Below are 16,160 nucleotides of genomic sequence, written 5' to 3' on the forward strand. Positions count from 1 at the left end.
TTTTTCACTTTTTATTAAAATAAGTATATAATACAGTAATTCACGTGAATTTATTTACTGTAGTACTAGCCCATAGACCTATATGTCCTAAGCAAAATCACGCAGTAGTCAACATGCGCATTCTATAGTGCAGTATTACTTAAACTAGAATATAAAGAAAGGTCGATAACGAATTAGATAAAATAAACAGATAAAATTAGTGTTTGGTTTCAATACGACCGTGTCTTGCGATACTGTGCGTTTTATTTATTTTTAAATGGGTTTTAACGACGGCACGACGACATTATCGATATCGTACATTACTATACTATATCGACTACTACACAATGCCACAATGCGCATCGGGCACACGAAGTCGTCTTACGACGTATAGGTCTATAGAAAACTTATACGTTCGCAATGCGATCATACCGTTGCCAGTCTTTTTTCTAATATATAATAAAAATACATTACGATTTGTTAAAAATTAAAATATGTGCTTAAAATTTTAAGTTAAAAAACGTTTTTAATTTGATAACTTTCAATTTTTATTTATATAAATTTATGGCTTCAATATTTTATTATTAGAATTTACCTAGTTTCCTACAGGTGAAAAAAATCTACTACCCAATTTTGAATTTTCAACTACCCATATTATGTTTTCAACTACCAATTCAGGTTCTACTACCCATTAAAATAAGCCCTGTACCCCACGCAAAAATCATAAATACAGACCTGAACGTAACATTGAATTCTATAACTAATAAATGCCGAAAATTTTGGTACGAGAAGCTGCCTACCATGGATAAAGCTAAATGGTTCTCAAATTTTTTATTAGATAGAGAGGTAGAAGATCAGTTTGGCGGAAACGAAAAAACGACCTTATTCAGATTTGGCGGAAACGATGCTTGGCGGAAACGATACGGTCAATTTTGGCGGAAACGATGAACACCCCAGAAACGCGTATACTAATTTCCGGCGAGTCACAAGTATCGTATTTTTTTATAAAAATATTTTAGTTTATTCTCAATGACCTATCTTGTTCTAATTGTTTATTATTAAAAATTCTTCAGTAAAGGATCTATTATAGACTTATTATATAAACAAATGTTTCACTTACCTCTGACTATCCTGATATTCTCTTGAGATGAATGATGTTGTTGATGTAACAATTATCGATGTATACGTTTACGCATTAATGTACGCAATTATATTTATACGGTTTATATTATTATTAACTCGCGTGTAACTACTTTTCTAGTACAATTCTATATTAAATCTACCCAAGGTGAAATCTAAGTTTATTATAACTCTGTTTTTTGTAAAAACCTTTTGTATATTTATGTAGTATAGTCCTTAACCTTGTATATGGTGTTTTACCTTAATATATTTATTATTTAATAATTTATAAAGCAAATAAAGAACTTCTAAACAACATAACTGTCCTGTGCAACAAACTATTTCCAAGTGGCCTACGTCTTTTCAGTCGTCCAAATAGTGATCTAGGGTAGATGCGAGCTCAATTTCGGTTCTTTGCACAATAGATTATACTAGTGTCCTACACTCCGATTGCCCGCACTGTGGCTGAGATCAGACTAGCTAGTCGATAAGTGGAGAGACACTTTTTAGTTGTTTAGTTGATTAGTATAATATTTCGACTCTGATTTATTTGTATTTCGTAGCTGGATATACCAACGCGAGATTTCAAATAAAATCTTTGTCTTTATGCAAAGACCCTTATGATATGTGGCCTACTTCTTTTCAATCACCTGTAGGACGACCTAGGTTAGATGAGACTGTACTATAGATTTATGCACGATAAGTTATGTTAGTGTCCTACACTCCGATGGCCCGCACTGTGGCAGAGATCAGACTGGCTGGTCGATAAATGGAGAGACACTTTGAAGAAATCTTATGATTAACTAAAATTCTAATTATGATATTATTGTACTATTACCCTGTCCAGCCAGGTTGTGGCCCTTCAATAAGTAATAAATACAATTCAATCAAATTAAGTACCTTAGGATGTCTAATGTATATTACAAAATAATATTAATAAGTAATGCGTTATAAATTATATAAGTGTCCTACACTCCGATTGCCCGCACTGTGGCAGAGATCAGACTAGCTAGTCGATAAGTGGAGAGACACTTTAGAGAATGCTTGTAATTAGTTGGAGTACTGACTATGATATTATCGTGCTAGTACTCTGTCCAGCCAGGATGTGGCGCTTCAATAAGTAATAGAATACAATGCAATCTAGTGGTGTAATCTTTTAGTATGCTTATATATATATAAATGTAGATAAAATAAATAAATAAATACCAATATTTTGTATGTGTTAGAATATTTATATCACCAAAAGTATTCGACCGAAAATAATATGTATAATATTTTCAGTAAATACGAAAGAGGGTAAAAAAGTGCAGATTTTATATAGAATTGTAACTAAGAATGAAACATAAACTCACGCACATTCACTTTTTGTATCTTGGTTGAGAATTCCAGAGAGCCGTAGAGATGCAGAGATAGAATGGCAAGGCGTCCCAGTGTCCGCTAGAGGGATGTTCAGAAATCGTATATAACCACCGTAAGAGAAGCGAAGCCTTAAAGGAACCGCCGTAAGAGAACGACCCGAATTTGGGGAAAAATGGCCTTTTTATAGCCCGCAAAACTGGTTTAGCGATCTCTGGTGAGATTCTTGAAATATTTTTTGCTGTATTTGATTGGTTAATGTGATAGAATCTTTTACGTGGGCGTTTTATGGAATGCGTAAGAGGGTGGTTAAATCTTGTGTAAGGGTATTATTTTATTATTCATCATATCCACGGGGGAACATTGATTTGGTGATATATTTTATTAAATATAAGTATTAATTATTACATGTATTAAAATGTGATACTACACAATACATTCTCTTTTTCTACAGTTTTAATCCATAAATTAGTTTGCAGCCATATTTCAATGTTCTCTATTATTTGCCTTTCTTTTAATTTCTACATATGAACTTTATCCTTGGATTTTTATTAACTGATGAAAGTATTTTAATCTTAGGTCTTCCATATAATTTTTCCCTTCTGCTCTTCTTTCTATGATCAGTTTTAGCAATCCTTCGTCTCTCCTTGTAATTCAAATGACTGTGGTTCTTATTTGAATAATAGGGTTTATATTTCCTTTAATGTTATGTCATTCACAGGATTCGATAGAGATAACGTGTTTTATTTTCCCACTGTCATTGGTCTCCATTAGAATACGTAAAAAATTCTAGTGTTAATTTTAATATTAAAACAATCATAATGATAACAGTTGTTCATATGTGCTAGTTTTGTTAACATTATTTTCTTTTAACCACTGAATAAATAATTTATCTGATTGATACATTCCTTCACCTATGTATCATACCTACTTTGTTAATCGATTTAGTGTGCTCTATGTCTGAATAACTAAGTTAAGACCTGTATTCTGTTGCTGTTTTACTTGGCTATTGGTACGTAATCACAATTAATTTTCTACACTTATCACTTCAACAATCTCAGCGCTGTCCTATCAGCTGTTTTTTTTTGATACTTAAACTATAGTATACAAAATAGCTTTGATCTCATCAGATTACCAAGCCATTTTCGATTTGTTTTTATTTGTCCGGAGACTTCAACGCTAGACTCATTCATAACTGTAAGCACATTTTCCATTTCAACTCTTTACCATGCCGCCTAAATTAGATACTCCAATCAAGCCTTCTCAGAAAAACAAGGTTCCCCGTTCTGACTTATGTGGAAAATCAGAAACAGTTTCTAATGAAGATCTTATGGTTACTTTAAATGCGTTCAAGGTTGATATTTTATCTTCGACCCAGGCGCAATACAAAGATTTAAAAAATAACTTATTGAATGTATCCAACCAAATACTTGAATTAAAAGCTGAGAATTCGAAACTTCGTAAAGAAATGGATGATCTGAAGATTAAAGTAGCCAATTTAGAGTGCCACGCCCTTGATCAGTCGCAAACAGTAGTGACCCAAGTTCTCCTTGAAACATTTGCTCGTGAACGTTGTCAATCCAACCTAATTATTTATGGAGTTCCTGAATCACCCTCTACTGAAGTATCTGTTAGAGTCACGTATGACAAAGCAACCCTAGTGGATTTACTTAGGCCACTTGGTGAAGTTGTACCTTCAAATGCAAAACTTGTTCGTCTTGGTAAACCACGTTCTGAAGCACCTCGTCCAATAAAAATTATTTGTAACAGTAAAGAGTCTGCTTTAAGTCTCTGTCTCAGTTTAACACTGCAAAACGTAACGGGCTGCCGCTTCCTGAGGGTCTTCGCATTACTAGTGACAAAACTGAGTTGCAGCGCAAACTTTTGCGTGATTGTTACAGTGATCTTGAGCGGCGAACAGCGGCTGGTGAGTCTGGTTTACGTATCATCTTTGAAAATGGTTTACCGAGAATACAAGATGCTGCATCACGTAGAAGAGGATTCAGCCAACCGCCATTCACCCGTTCATAACAATCAATATCAAGTAGTCAACCCATGTCCGGCTTCTACCAAAATTGCCGTGGTCTCAGGTCCAAATTATTTAATTTAAATTGTAATTCATTAACTCTTTCTTGTAATTTTTTCGTACTCACTGAAACGTGGCTTACTGATAATTTTTCGAATTCAGAGCTAGGATTTGTCAATTATAATATTTTTAGATATGATCGATGTAGTGCTTCTAGTAATTGTTTGCGAGGAGGGGGTGTTCTTATTGGTGTTCGTAAAGATATCCCAGTTATCCCTATTTCTGTATGTGCGATTAATGTTGAACATTTATTTGTGCGTATTTCTTCAGAANTATTTATTTGTGCGTATTTATTCAGAAACATTTAACTTTGTTATCAGTGGAGTCTACATTCCCCCACTTTCCTCCCCTTTAATTTATGAATCCCACGCTAATTGCATTGATCATCTTATGCACCGATTTCCAGAAGATATATTTATCATTTGCGGGGACTATAATCTACCTGAGATTTCTTGGTCTTGTGATAACAATGGCTTAAATTACTCATATACCTCTTCTACGCATGCTCCTTTCATTCCTGAAACGTTTGCTACAAACGGATTTTATCAAATCAATAGTGCCCTAAACTCAAATAGTACTATTTTAGATTTAATATTTTGTAATGATAAGCATCTCATAGTTGAAAAATCAAATGAACCGCTTGTGCCTATAGACAAATATCACCCCGCGCTTAACTTATCACTACCAGTAGATACTCAATTTCCCAATTGCAACAAGAGCCATAGCTACTATAACTTTCAAAAAGCCAACTACAGCAATATACGTCTATTTTTATCGTCTTTTGATTGGTTTTCCACACTTCAGTTATGGGACATTGATTCAGCAGTAAATGTACTATATGATGCTTTGCACAAGTCTGTAATAGACTTCGTGCCATTATACTACTTTAATGATTCTTCCTTTCCGCCTTGGTTCAATAAAAACCTTAAGCAAATTATTTTCTTAAAGAAAAAAGCGCATAAAAAATATAAAGCATCTTTAAGTATTAATGATTATAGGGAATTTTCTTTACTTCGTGCCAAGTTTAAGTATGAGTCAAAAAAATCTTATCGTGCCTACACAAATTATGTTGAAAATGCACTTGAAAATAATCCTAAACACTTTTGGAAATTTATAAAAAATAAACGTTCCGAAAACGCCATTCCTAGAATATTGTCTCTTAATAATAAAACCTCTTTAAATGAGCTTGATTCTGCCAATCTTCTGGCAGAATATTTTTCCTCAATATATAATAATTCGCCTCCGTTTGTTGATAAGATATCGGATGCAATAAAAATACCAACTTTTGATCTGCCTAATACCGTTCACTTTAATGTTGATGATATATTTAATTGTCTTTTAGACCTAAGGAGTGACAAGTCTATTGGCCCTGACGGTTTACCAGGTACGTTCTTTTACGAGCTTAGATGAATTTTGTCCTATCCATTGTGGGTTATTTTTAAACGTTCGCTACAGGAAGGTATTTTTCCTTCTATGTTCAAAATAAGTTCAGTTACACCAATCCCTAAATCTAACTGTCTATCTCTCGCTTCAAATTACCGACCAATATCCATACAATCACATTTATCAAAAATCTTTGAAAAATTAGTCCTCAATGCAATACAACCATTTGTTAACCAAATACTCATAGATGAACAGCATGGATTTAGACCTGGTCGATCTACCTCCACTTGCAACGTCCTCTTTTGTAATTATGTGTTTAACTCATTTCAGTGTGGCTTTCAGACAGATGTAATTTATACGGATTTTAATAAAGCTTTTGACTCTATTAATCATAAGGCCCTAATTCATGTGCTCAAAGAAACTGGCTTCGGTGAGCCTCTTCTGTCATGGTTCAGTTCTTATTTAAACAATAGGTATCAATGGGTTAGAGTTTTCGGAATAAAATCTAACTTATTCCATACTAAATCAGGTGTACCTCAAGGGGGGCACTTATCTCCTTTACTATTTTCTATATTTGTTAATAGTATACAGCTAACTCTAAAACACTCTCGCGTTCTCTGTTTTGCGGACGATATGAAAATATTTATGCAAATTCAATCTCCTAGTGACTGTATAAGGCTCCAAGCAGATCTTGATAAATTTGTTGACTGGGTAACTAAGTTGGGTTTAACACTTAATCTATCCAAATGCAAAGCTTTTACATTTTTTAGGAATCACTCTCCGATTACTTTCCCATATCGCCTTGGTAGTGAAGAAATCCCTCGTGCATCTAACAATATTATGGACCTTGGATTCAAATTCAGCCACAATCTTGACCCCAGTGCTCACATCCAACATATCTGCTGTAAAGCCTTCAAAATGCTTGGTGTTCTTATTAGATTAACCAGTGAGTTCAAGCTTGAAAAAACATTAAAACTTTTGTTTTGTGCACTGGTCCGCCCTATATTAGAGTATGGCAGTGTGGTATGGGACCCCAACACGGCAGACAACTGTCGCCAGTTAGAAAGGGTTCAAAATAAATTTCTATATTTTGCTGGGCGGGCGCTGGGTTTACCATGTCCACCCCATGATTATAGCCCCGTGGCAAATAACTTAGGCCTTTCCACACTGTCATCGAGGCGTATTATTGCGGGCTCTAGGTTTCTCGGGGGTTTGCTTGATGGGAAAATAGAATGTCCTGCGCTATTATGTTTGATCCCTTTTAGGGTTCCGCAAATCAATACCAGATCAAATGCGCCTTTCCGAGTCACGCATGCCCCCACGAACTACCTAATGAATGAACCCCTTCGCCGGTTACTTAGAAGTGCTAATGTGGATCCTAATTTTATATTATAATAATATTTGTATTTAGTTTTGTAATATCTTATTCGTATTTCGTTTTATTAGTTGTAAACATTTTTTATTTGTCTTTTGTTATTTGTTTTTATGTAATTTTGTTTGTTTTGTATCTTTCTCTCAAAATTAGTTAAAATTAAATATGTAAACATAGCTTGTAAAAAAAAGGATACATCCCGTAAACTAAATAAATAAATAAATAAATAAATAAATTAAGCATATTAATGAAAATATTTCAGTCGCTGACAGGCGTAAAATTCTGAACTCCAGACAAAAAAATTATGATTTTACCGAACACTTCAAACAAAACGATGCGTCAACACCAGACGTACACTTTGAATCTCAGGTTAACGAAACATGTTTCGCGGAAAAAGAAACAACATCTTCTCTAGCAGACTTTTCACAAAAGGTCGAATTCGATATTAACCCGTCTTTATCTCACGATAAAAAACAAAAACTTGAAACGTTGTTGAATAATTATAATGAAATTTTTTCAAAGACTAAATTCGACTTGGGCGAGGTAAAATTACCTGATATTGAATTAAAATTAAATCGCGATCAAATAATAAATTTACCGAATTTCAAGTTAAGCGTTAAAGAACGGGCCGAGGTAGAAAAACAAACTAACGAGTTATTAAAGGCCGGCATAATAGAACCGTCAAATAGTCCATATAGTAATCCGGTATTTTTAGTAGGTAAAAATCTCCCACAGGGTGACAAAAAAGGGGCCACCCCTAAGGAGTATCGCATGGTTTTAGATTATAGAAAATTAAATTCGATTTTATTAAAAGAAAGTTTTCCCATGCCGATAATTCAAAATATATATGACTGCTTAGCTGGTAACCACTATTTTTCATTATTAGACGCGTCCAGTGGTTTTTATCAATTCAAACTATCTAAAAATTCTCGACAATATACAGCCTTTTCTACTGATACGGGACATTTTCAATTCAAAAGACTTCCAATGGGACTTAATAATGCTCCAGCAATATATCAGGCCGCTATGTGCAAAATTATGGGAGGTCTTACTTATAAAAATAATATTTGCTACTTAGATGATTGCACAGTTTTTGGAAAATCTTTCGATCAATATTTATATTCGTTAGACATAACATTACAAAGATTTAGACAGTATAATCTAAAATTGAAGCCATCAAAATGTAAATTCGGATACGAGGAAATACAAGTACTCGGTAATATCATAAATTCGAAAGGCATTAGGCCAATCGATGAGGGCATTGAATCGGTAAAAACATTCCCTTCCCCTAACACTATTAAACAACTTCGTAGCTTTTTAGGACTTGCCAATTATTTCAGAAAATTTATTCCTAACTTTAGTAAACTGGCAAAACCTCTTACAGATCTGACTAAAGGTAAATTTAAAACAAAAAATGAAAAAATTAAATGGTTAACTGAACATGAAACAGCATTTAAAGAGCTAAAGTCTAAACTTACGACACCTCCACTCCTCGCGCATTTTAACGTAAATTTGGAAACTATACTAGTAACAGATGCTAGTAAATTAGGTCTAGGTGTTATACTTCAACAACGTGACGATAATAACGAAATTCATCCAATCTCTTACGCGTCTAAAAAGTTAACGCCCGCCGAGTCCAATTATTCCGCAATGGAACTCGAGGTTTTAGCTATTCATTTCGCGTTTACCCACTATAGGCAATATGTTCACGGTAGGAAGATTGAGGTTTGGACTGATCATAAAAACTTGACAAGTTTTATGAACATAAAAACTGAATCTAACGTTGTAAACAGGATACGAACGAAATTAATGGGCTATGATTTTGAAGTAAAATATAAAAAAGGTATTTTTAATAGGGCCGCGGATCATCTATCGCGTTATCCCAGTTCAAGTGAACTAATTAATAATTTAAATTCGAATATTAAAAATAATATTTTTAAAATAAATCTTGTTCAACCTATTAATATTGCTGTAGAACAAGCAAACGATGCGTACTTGCATAACATTATAGGTGCTATTAAAAACCCTATCTCATCAAATTCGTTTTATTTAAATAAGGCCGACAATTATGAAATAAAAGATAATGATATATTGTATTACAAAACGAAAATTAGACAAATCCCTGTATACGCACTTGCTTTACCTTCAAAATTTATTAAACAGGTAATAATTGATAATCATGATAGTTTATTAAGCGGGCATATCAGTTTTTCAAAAACACTAAACAAAATTAGGAGTAAATATTACTGGCCAAAAATGAGAAAAGATATAAAGTCATATGTTCTGTCATGTGAAAGGTGTCAAAAGAGGAAACCATATAAACAAAGTAAGCCACCGAAAGTAGGGAGATACGATTTAGACAAGTGTGAGATTATGAGTGAAATAATTATTGACTATGTTGGTCCCCTTCCAAAGTCGAGATCTTATAAGTATATTTTAGTAGCTACTGATCGTTTATCAAAATTTTGCGTAGCTCAACCATTTACAAATGCCAATGCGCGTAGTACCAACAAATTTCTTTTAGACTTATTCTTAAGATTTGGTCCAGCTAGGATAATTAGGTCAGATAATGGAACTCATTTTACGTCAAAGACAGTTTTAGACCTAATGGACGCTTTTGGGGTAGACAAAAAATTCGGAATTCCGTATAAGCCTACTTCACAAGGTCAGGTGGAGAGGCAAAATCAAACAATTATAGACATGATATCACATTACGTTCAGGATAAAAATAAGTGAGTAGATTATTTACCGTACGTTGTATACGCCTATAATACTTCAATACATTCGGTTACAAATTATACGCCATTTTATTTAGTTCACGGCTATAATCCTAAAAGCATGTTTGATATTGCACTAATTCCCCCTTCCGATGGGAACGTTATCGATGAAATTAATAAAATCNAGAACGTAATCGATGAAATTAATAAAATCAAACATATTAGAAAAACATTACCCCAATTATTAGAGAAACAATCTGAACAGACTAAACAAAAACTATTATCATCGAATAATTTTCAATCATTTAAAGCGGGAGACAAAGTCTTAGTTAAAGTTCCGGTAAAGAGTAATTAATTTTCAGATAGGTATGAAGGCCCTTATACGTAACAGTATCAAATACCCTATAGATATATCTTAAATTATTTTATTTTATATCCTTCTTGTATTTTGTAATTTTATTCAATATCTAAATGTTAAATCTTCTAGATAATAATTTGATGAAAAATAAGTACCTATATTAAAATATATTGTTAACAAAAATATGTGTATACCAGGTTACTAGCATAGTTGTATAGGTAAACTTGATAAAATTAATTCATCGGCGTAAAAGTTAAATTTAAGTAGTGATTTAAATTCTTCAATACTTGGCAAAATTTTTGAATTTCAATATGCTTTTAGGCACTTCTGGTGAATCGTCAACAGATTCCGATATTGCGGACTGTGATCTAGTAAAAATTGCCCATCGGAAAGAAAATCTCGTAGCCGCTAAAAGTTTATTACCTCGAAGTGGGCCATGTGACATCACACAAGTTGTTTCTGATAACCCTACTCAGCCGGTATTGAAAAAGAACAAAATTTGGGAAAGAATGGAAAAATTTTCATTCCGAGTGGTTTAAATTGTACCCATGGTTAGAATACGGTGTTTTGGAAAATTCGTATTATTGCTTTCCTTGTCGATATTTTTCAACTGATCCCTTTGGATCACCGTTTTCTGATTCAGGATTTAAAAATTCAAAAAAAGCTACGGAAAAAAATAGTGGTATAAAGCAGCATGACAAATCAATTTCACATAAATTATGTATGGCTAAATGGAAAGGATATGAAATGACTGAAAAAACTGGAAAATCTGTTTTAACTCATATTAATAGAGAAAATAAAACAGTTATAAAAGAAAATTGTTATTATGTTGCAACTGTTGCGGAAATTTTACTTTTTACAGCCTGTCAAAACATTGCTCAACGTGGAGATAATGAAAGTAGCGATAGCATAAATAAAGGTAATTTCTTAGAACTTTTAAATTTTTGTGCTAAAAGAGATACTAGGTTAAAAAAAAATCGATGAGTTACCTAAAAATGCAAAATATACATATCACAGTATACAAAATGAATTATTTAGTATTATGAGTCAAATGTTCATAGAATCAATTGCAAATGAGTTGCAAAAATCTAAGTACTTTTCAATTTTGGCTGATGAAACTAAAGATTTCAGTAAAACTGAACAATTATCAGTAATGGTACGTTATTTCTACAATAACACGGCAAATGAACGGTTTTTGAGGTATGTGCCATGTTCTGAACTAAATGCTGTTTGAATTTATTAAAATAACTTTATCTGCTTGTGGGATTAATATTCAAAATTGTATAGCTCAAACTTACGATGGTGCTTCCGTAATGAGTGGTACTCAAAATGGTGTGCAAGCAATTTTTCAAAAGGAAGTTCCAAAAGCATTATATACATATTGTTATAATTATCGCTTAAATTTAGTGATTGTGGATGTTTGTAAAAACGTACCAGAAATTGAAAAATTTATATCAATTCTTCAACAATTGTATAACTTCATAAGCAGATCTACAGTACATATGGCTTTCTTAAGTATTCAGAAAGAATTATTTCCTAAAAAAAATACAGTTGAACTTAAAAAGTTATGTGACACGAGATGGATTTGCCAGATATCTGCATGTATTGCTGTTAGAGAAACATTTTCTGTTATTCTAGTACTTTTAAATAAAATTAGCATTGAATCAATTAAAATGCGAATAAAGTATGGAAGCAAAATCAATTTTGATTCATATTAATTTTGAATTTATATTTTGTTAACACCTCTTTTGTGATACATTTAGTCAAATAAAAATTGTTTCTGATTATCTACAACTACCCGAATCAGATTTAGGTACAAATTCTATAATGGTTGAATCATTGATAGATTATCTTAAACAAAATCTTAAACAGTTGATAAATTATTTGATTTGCTTTTGGAAAAAGTTGTTTTGTGTGCTGAAATTAATAACATCCCGTTACCGGAAGAAAACACATATAGAAGAATTTTTTGTAAATTGCCTGCTAAATTTGTAACATATATTACAGAACTACCGATTTCTGAAAATAGGGAGATTATGAGTAAGAATGATGTAAGGACAATTATATTTTTTCCAGTAATTGATCGAATGATCAATGAATTACAAAGAAGATTTTCTGATAATAATCCAATATTATCTGGTATTAGTTCCTTAAATCCTCAAAATAAATCTTTTTTAGACTTGCAAGTATCATTACCTTTTGCCAAACACTATGAAGTGGATATTGAAAGCTTGGAATCTGAATTGAAGTTAATACCCAAACTCATAGATAGACACCAAAAAGAAAAAAAAACTAAAACTAATACTATACTTGATTTCATACAGTTGCTTGAAAATTACAAATTGGCCTTTTTTGAACTATATTTGTTATTTACTATAGCAATTATCATACCTCCTTCAAGTGCCGGTGTTGAGAGAACATTTTCTAGTCTCCGACAAATTAAAACTTTTATGAGAAGTAAAATGATCAACACAAGATTATCAGATTTAGCAGTTCTTTCAATAGAGAAAAATATTTCCAAAAACCTAGATTTGGAGTTCATTGTGGACAAATTTTCTGCTGCTCATCACAACCGCAGAATAATGCTTGTTTAAATAAATCTTACATTTTTCATTGATTGAATTTTCATTTTAAACATTATTAGTGTGTTAAAATTTTATATCATATGCTGTAGGTTATGCAAAGTTAATTAGTGTATTATATATAAATCATTACATTTTTTTTTACCGATAGATGTAGTGTTGTGTTCGCCCATTCAAAAAAATTGCTTGCCCTTTACCGCCCCCCATGGAAAATAATTCTGGCGCCGTCCCTGCCCATAGGTGACCCATTTCCGCTTCAATTATAGCGATTTATGAAGCTACCAGGAATGAGCAAAGGTATGCTAATTTTTCTTGTCAGTTAACTTTAAATTAGAAAGTTTTTTCTTCATACATTTATAAATTTATTTTTATTATTTTAGTTTTTTAAAATTTTTGACTGGTTTGAAGGCAAGTATTTCAAGATGTTTTAATAAATAACATAAAAATGTATGAAAATTTAATTTAATTTTTAACTTAAAAGTTCATTACAAAACAATAATATTTCTTATTAAATTTATGTAATGAATAAATGAGTAATGTTTACTTATATAAATTTAAACGGGGTTGATGTTTCACTATCAACTTCCATTGGTTCTGAAATTCCTTGTGATGAGGATTCAGCAGGATTCAATCCTAGACAAACAATACAAATATTATACTAAAATATTTCTGAAAATTCAAAAACGATTATTACCAATACATATGAAAAATGTACATATTCAAAATAATTATTTTGTAAAATTATTAGAGAGTTGTTATTTCCAAGCACTTTTTTCAATTTCATTATGAAATTATTATAACATAACATTTGTGACAAAAATATTTAAATGGAAATTATTAAATTTAAAGCTCATAATATGCTAACACATTTGCTACACTATATTAGTGGGAATTTGTTCCTTTAAAATTTTATTTTACATATAAATAAATTTAAAGTATTAGTAATAGTATTAGCATATAAATATGTAATGTTAAATTGATGAAAAAATATTTTACCTTGCGCAATAAAGTCGATTAGTAATGGCGGTTTTCTACGATTTTCTGACGCAACTTCTAATTCTTCATTTTTGCTCACTATTATTACAAATCAATGAATAGTCAAAATTATATTAGTTAAAATTACTTATCAGGTCAAAACAATTATATAATTGTTTTGGCTCCGATGTAAAACTGAGAAGGTATAAATTTTACTATGATGTGTATTTAGTACTTATACATTAGGCGTTTAGTGATCTTTTAAAACAATAAGTAAATGTTCGCAGATAAATTTTATATGTACACGTTTGATTCATTAGTATCGCGTAGATTTTAAACACGATTTTCTCATTACCACCTGCTCTTGAGGTTTTTAAAGTCTCTTTTGTAAAAGAGCTCTTTTCTCTTTACTTATTCAATTCTAAAAGTGTTATTATGCTGTACGAATAAATTATATTAATATACCAAAAACTAGAGAGAGTAAAGGTTAGTTGTTATTCAACTCTTGACGAATTCTATATTATCTTTAAACTTTGTTTCTTTTTATCTAGCAATTATCAATCTGTAGAACTTTGTCGTTTTTTAAATACATAATATGTAAATATTATGTAAAATATGAAAAAAATATGTTAAGTATTTTGTGATATAAAATAAGTTCTCTAGACACACATTATTTCAAAAATTGAAATACACACATTGCACGAAATAAGTTCTTTAAATTAAACTATTAATACTCACCAATTACATTTCTTGTATGAAATCATTTAAAATTTTTTTAGCTTCGATGCGAAGCTGAGAAGGTATTGGTTTTACTAAGATGTGTTTTTTTGTGTCTGTTACCACTTTTTCTCAGCTCTCACCGAACCGATTTCTTTCAACGATACGTCAAAAGATCATAAATCGTATCTAGTCCAAGACATTACCCTTCAAAATTGAAAAAATTTTCCTCGTTCCCCGTAAATGGGGGAAACCTCCAAAAAAATTACAAATTTAAAAATCGCTAATTTTCGATATTTTTTCAATTTGTTTTACTTAAAAGTGCCATAACTTTTTCAAAAATGAACATATCAATATAATTCTTTTTTATATAGATGCATAATATTATTACCTTTCATTTGGTATATTTTTTTCATAAATTTAACCCTTAACCTGTCCACAAGGAGGGATTTAAAATGACAACTTTTTCACAAAAAATTAATTTTTTTAACTTAAATTTTGAAAATGTTCCGGAAGGTCTGACACTTTTATATATATCTTAAATTAAAGCTGATGTAATATGCTTTATCATGAAAAAAAAAAATTTCGGACTTTATCTTATCTTCATGGTGAAAATGGCTACCGAATGCTATTTTTGTGTGAAAATTTTCGATTTTGTATTTTCCATTTTTAACTTTATTATGCTATAACTTTTTGAAAAATGTATGAATCATTACAATTTTTTTATGAGAAGTAGTATTTATATAGATCTTTCATTCGACATACTGTTTTTTTAAATCGGACCATTTCCCTAAATACAGGGGGGATTCAAAACATAAAAATGCATATAGAAAGTAGAACTTTTTCAACGTAACTTTTGAAAGTGTTCCGGAAGGTCTGACACTTTTATATATATCTTAAATTAAAGCTAATGTAATATACTTTATAATGGTAAAAAAAAATTTCGGACTTTATTTTATCTTCATGGTGAAAACAGACATTAAACTTAATAAAAAAAATACGATTTTTGTAAAAAAATTCTTTTTTATATTTTTAACTTTATAATGCTATAACTTCTCGAAAGATGTATGGATCAATATAATTCTTTTTTTTGTAGATGCATGATGTCTTTACCTATCATTTGGTATATTTTTTTTATAAATCTGACTTTTTACCTGCCTACAGGGGGGGATTCAAAATGACAACTTTTTCACAAAAAATTTACTTTTTCAACTTAAATTTTGAAAGTGTTCGGGAAAGTCTGACACTTTTATATATATATTAAATTAAAGCTCATGTAATCTACTTTATTATGTAAAAAAAAAATTTCGGACTTTATTTCGTCTTCACGGTGAAAATGGCTACCAAATGCTATTATTGTGTGAAAATTTTCAATTTTATTTTTTACATTTTTAACTTTATAATGCTATAACTTATTGAAAAGTGTATTGATCAATATAATTTTTTTATGGGAAATACTATTTTTTAATAATCCCTTTTTCATTCGACATACTTTATCTTAATCAGGATATTAATA

General features: G+C 31.1%; 1 protein-coding gene and 1 long non-coding RNA gene across 2 annotated transcripts; one reads left to right on the forward strand and one right to left on the reverse strand.

The window, feature by feature from the left end:
- Positions 1–11,683: 11,683 nt before the first annotated feature.
- On the forward strand, positions 11,684–12,964 carry LOC126907178 (uncharacterized). The gene is made up of 3 exons (XM_050688286.1): positions 11,684–12,054; positions 12,134–12,183; positions 12,378–12,964. The coding sequence occupies exons 1-3, from the start codon at positions 11,684–11,686 to the stop codon at positions 12,962–12,964; spliced, it is 1,008 nt and encodes a 335-aa protein (XP_050544243.1).
- Positions 12,965–13,398: 434 nt separating this feature from the next.
- LOC126908485 (uncharacterized) lies at positions 13,399–14,540 on the reverse strand. The gene is made up of 2 exons (XR_007704771.1): positions 13,949–14,540; positions 13,399–13,585 (listed from the first exon to the last, which is right to left on the reverse strand). It is a non-coding gene; the product is annotated as an uncharacterized LOC126908485 (long non-coding RNA).
- Between the last annotated feature and the right edge of the window lie 1,620 nt (positions 14,541–16,160).

This window comes from Daktulosphaira vitifoliae, unplaced genomic scaffold, assembly GCF_025091365.1.
Source record: "Daktulosphaira vitifoliae isolate Bord-2020 unplaced genomic scaffold, ASM2509136v1 Scaffold_5, whole genome shotgun sequence".
Taxonomy (NCBI): domain Eukaryota; kingdom Metazoa; phylum Arthropoda; class Insecta; order Hemiptera; family Phylloxeridae; genus Daktulosphaira; species Daktulosphaira vitifoliae.

What these genes read in the sequence shown, in the direction of transcription:
- LOC126907178 (XM_050688286.1), top strand. Translation starts at nt 11,684, where the DNA reads ATGAGTGGTACTCAAAATGGTGTGCAAGCAATTTTTCAAAAGGAAGTT. An exon ending in TCAATTAAAATGCGAATAAA is followed by an intron (nt 12,055 to 12,133) that starts GTATGGAAGCAA and finishes TGATACATTTAG; the next exon opens with TCAAATAAAAATTGTTTCTG. An exon ending in ACTACCCGAATCAGATTTAG is followed by an intron (nt 12,184 to 12,377) that starts GTACAAATTCTA and finishes CATATATTACAG; the next exon opens with AACTACCGATTTCTGAAAAT.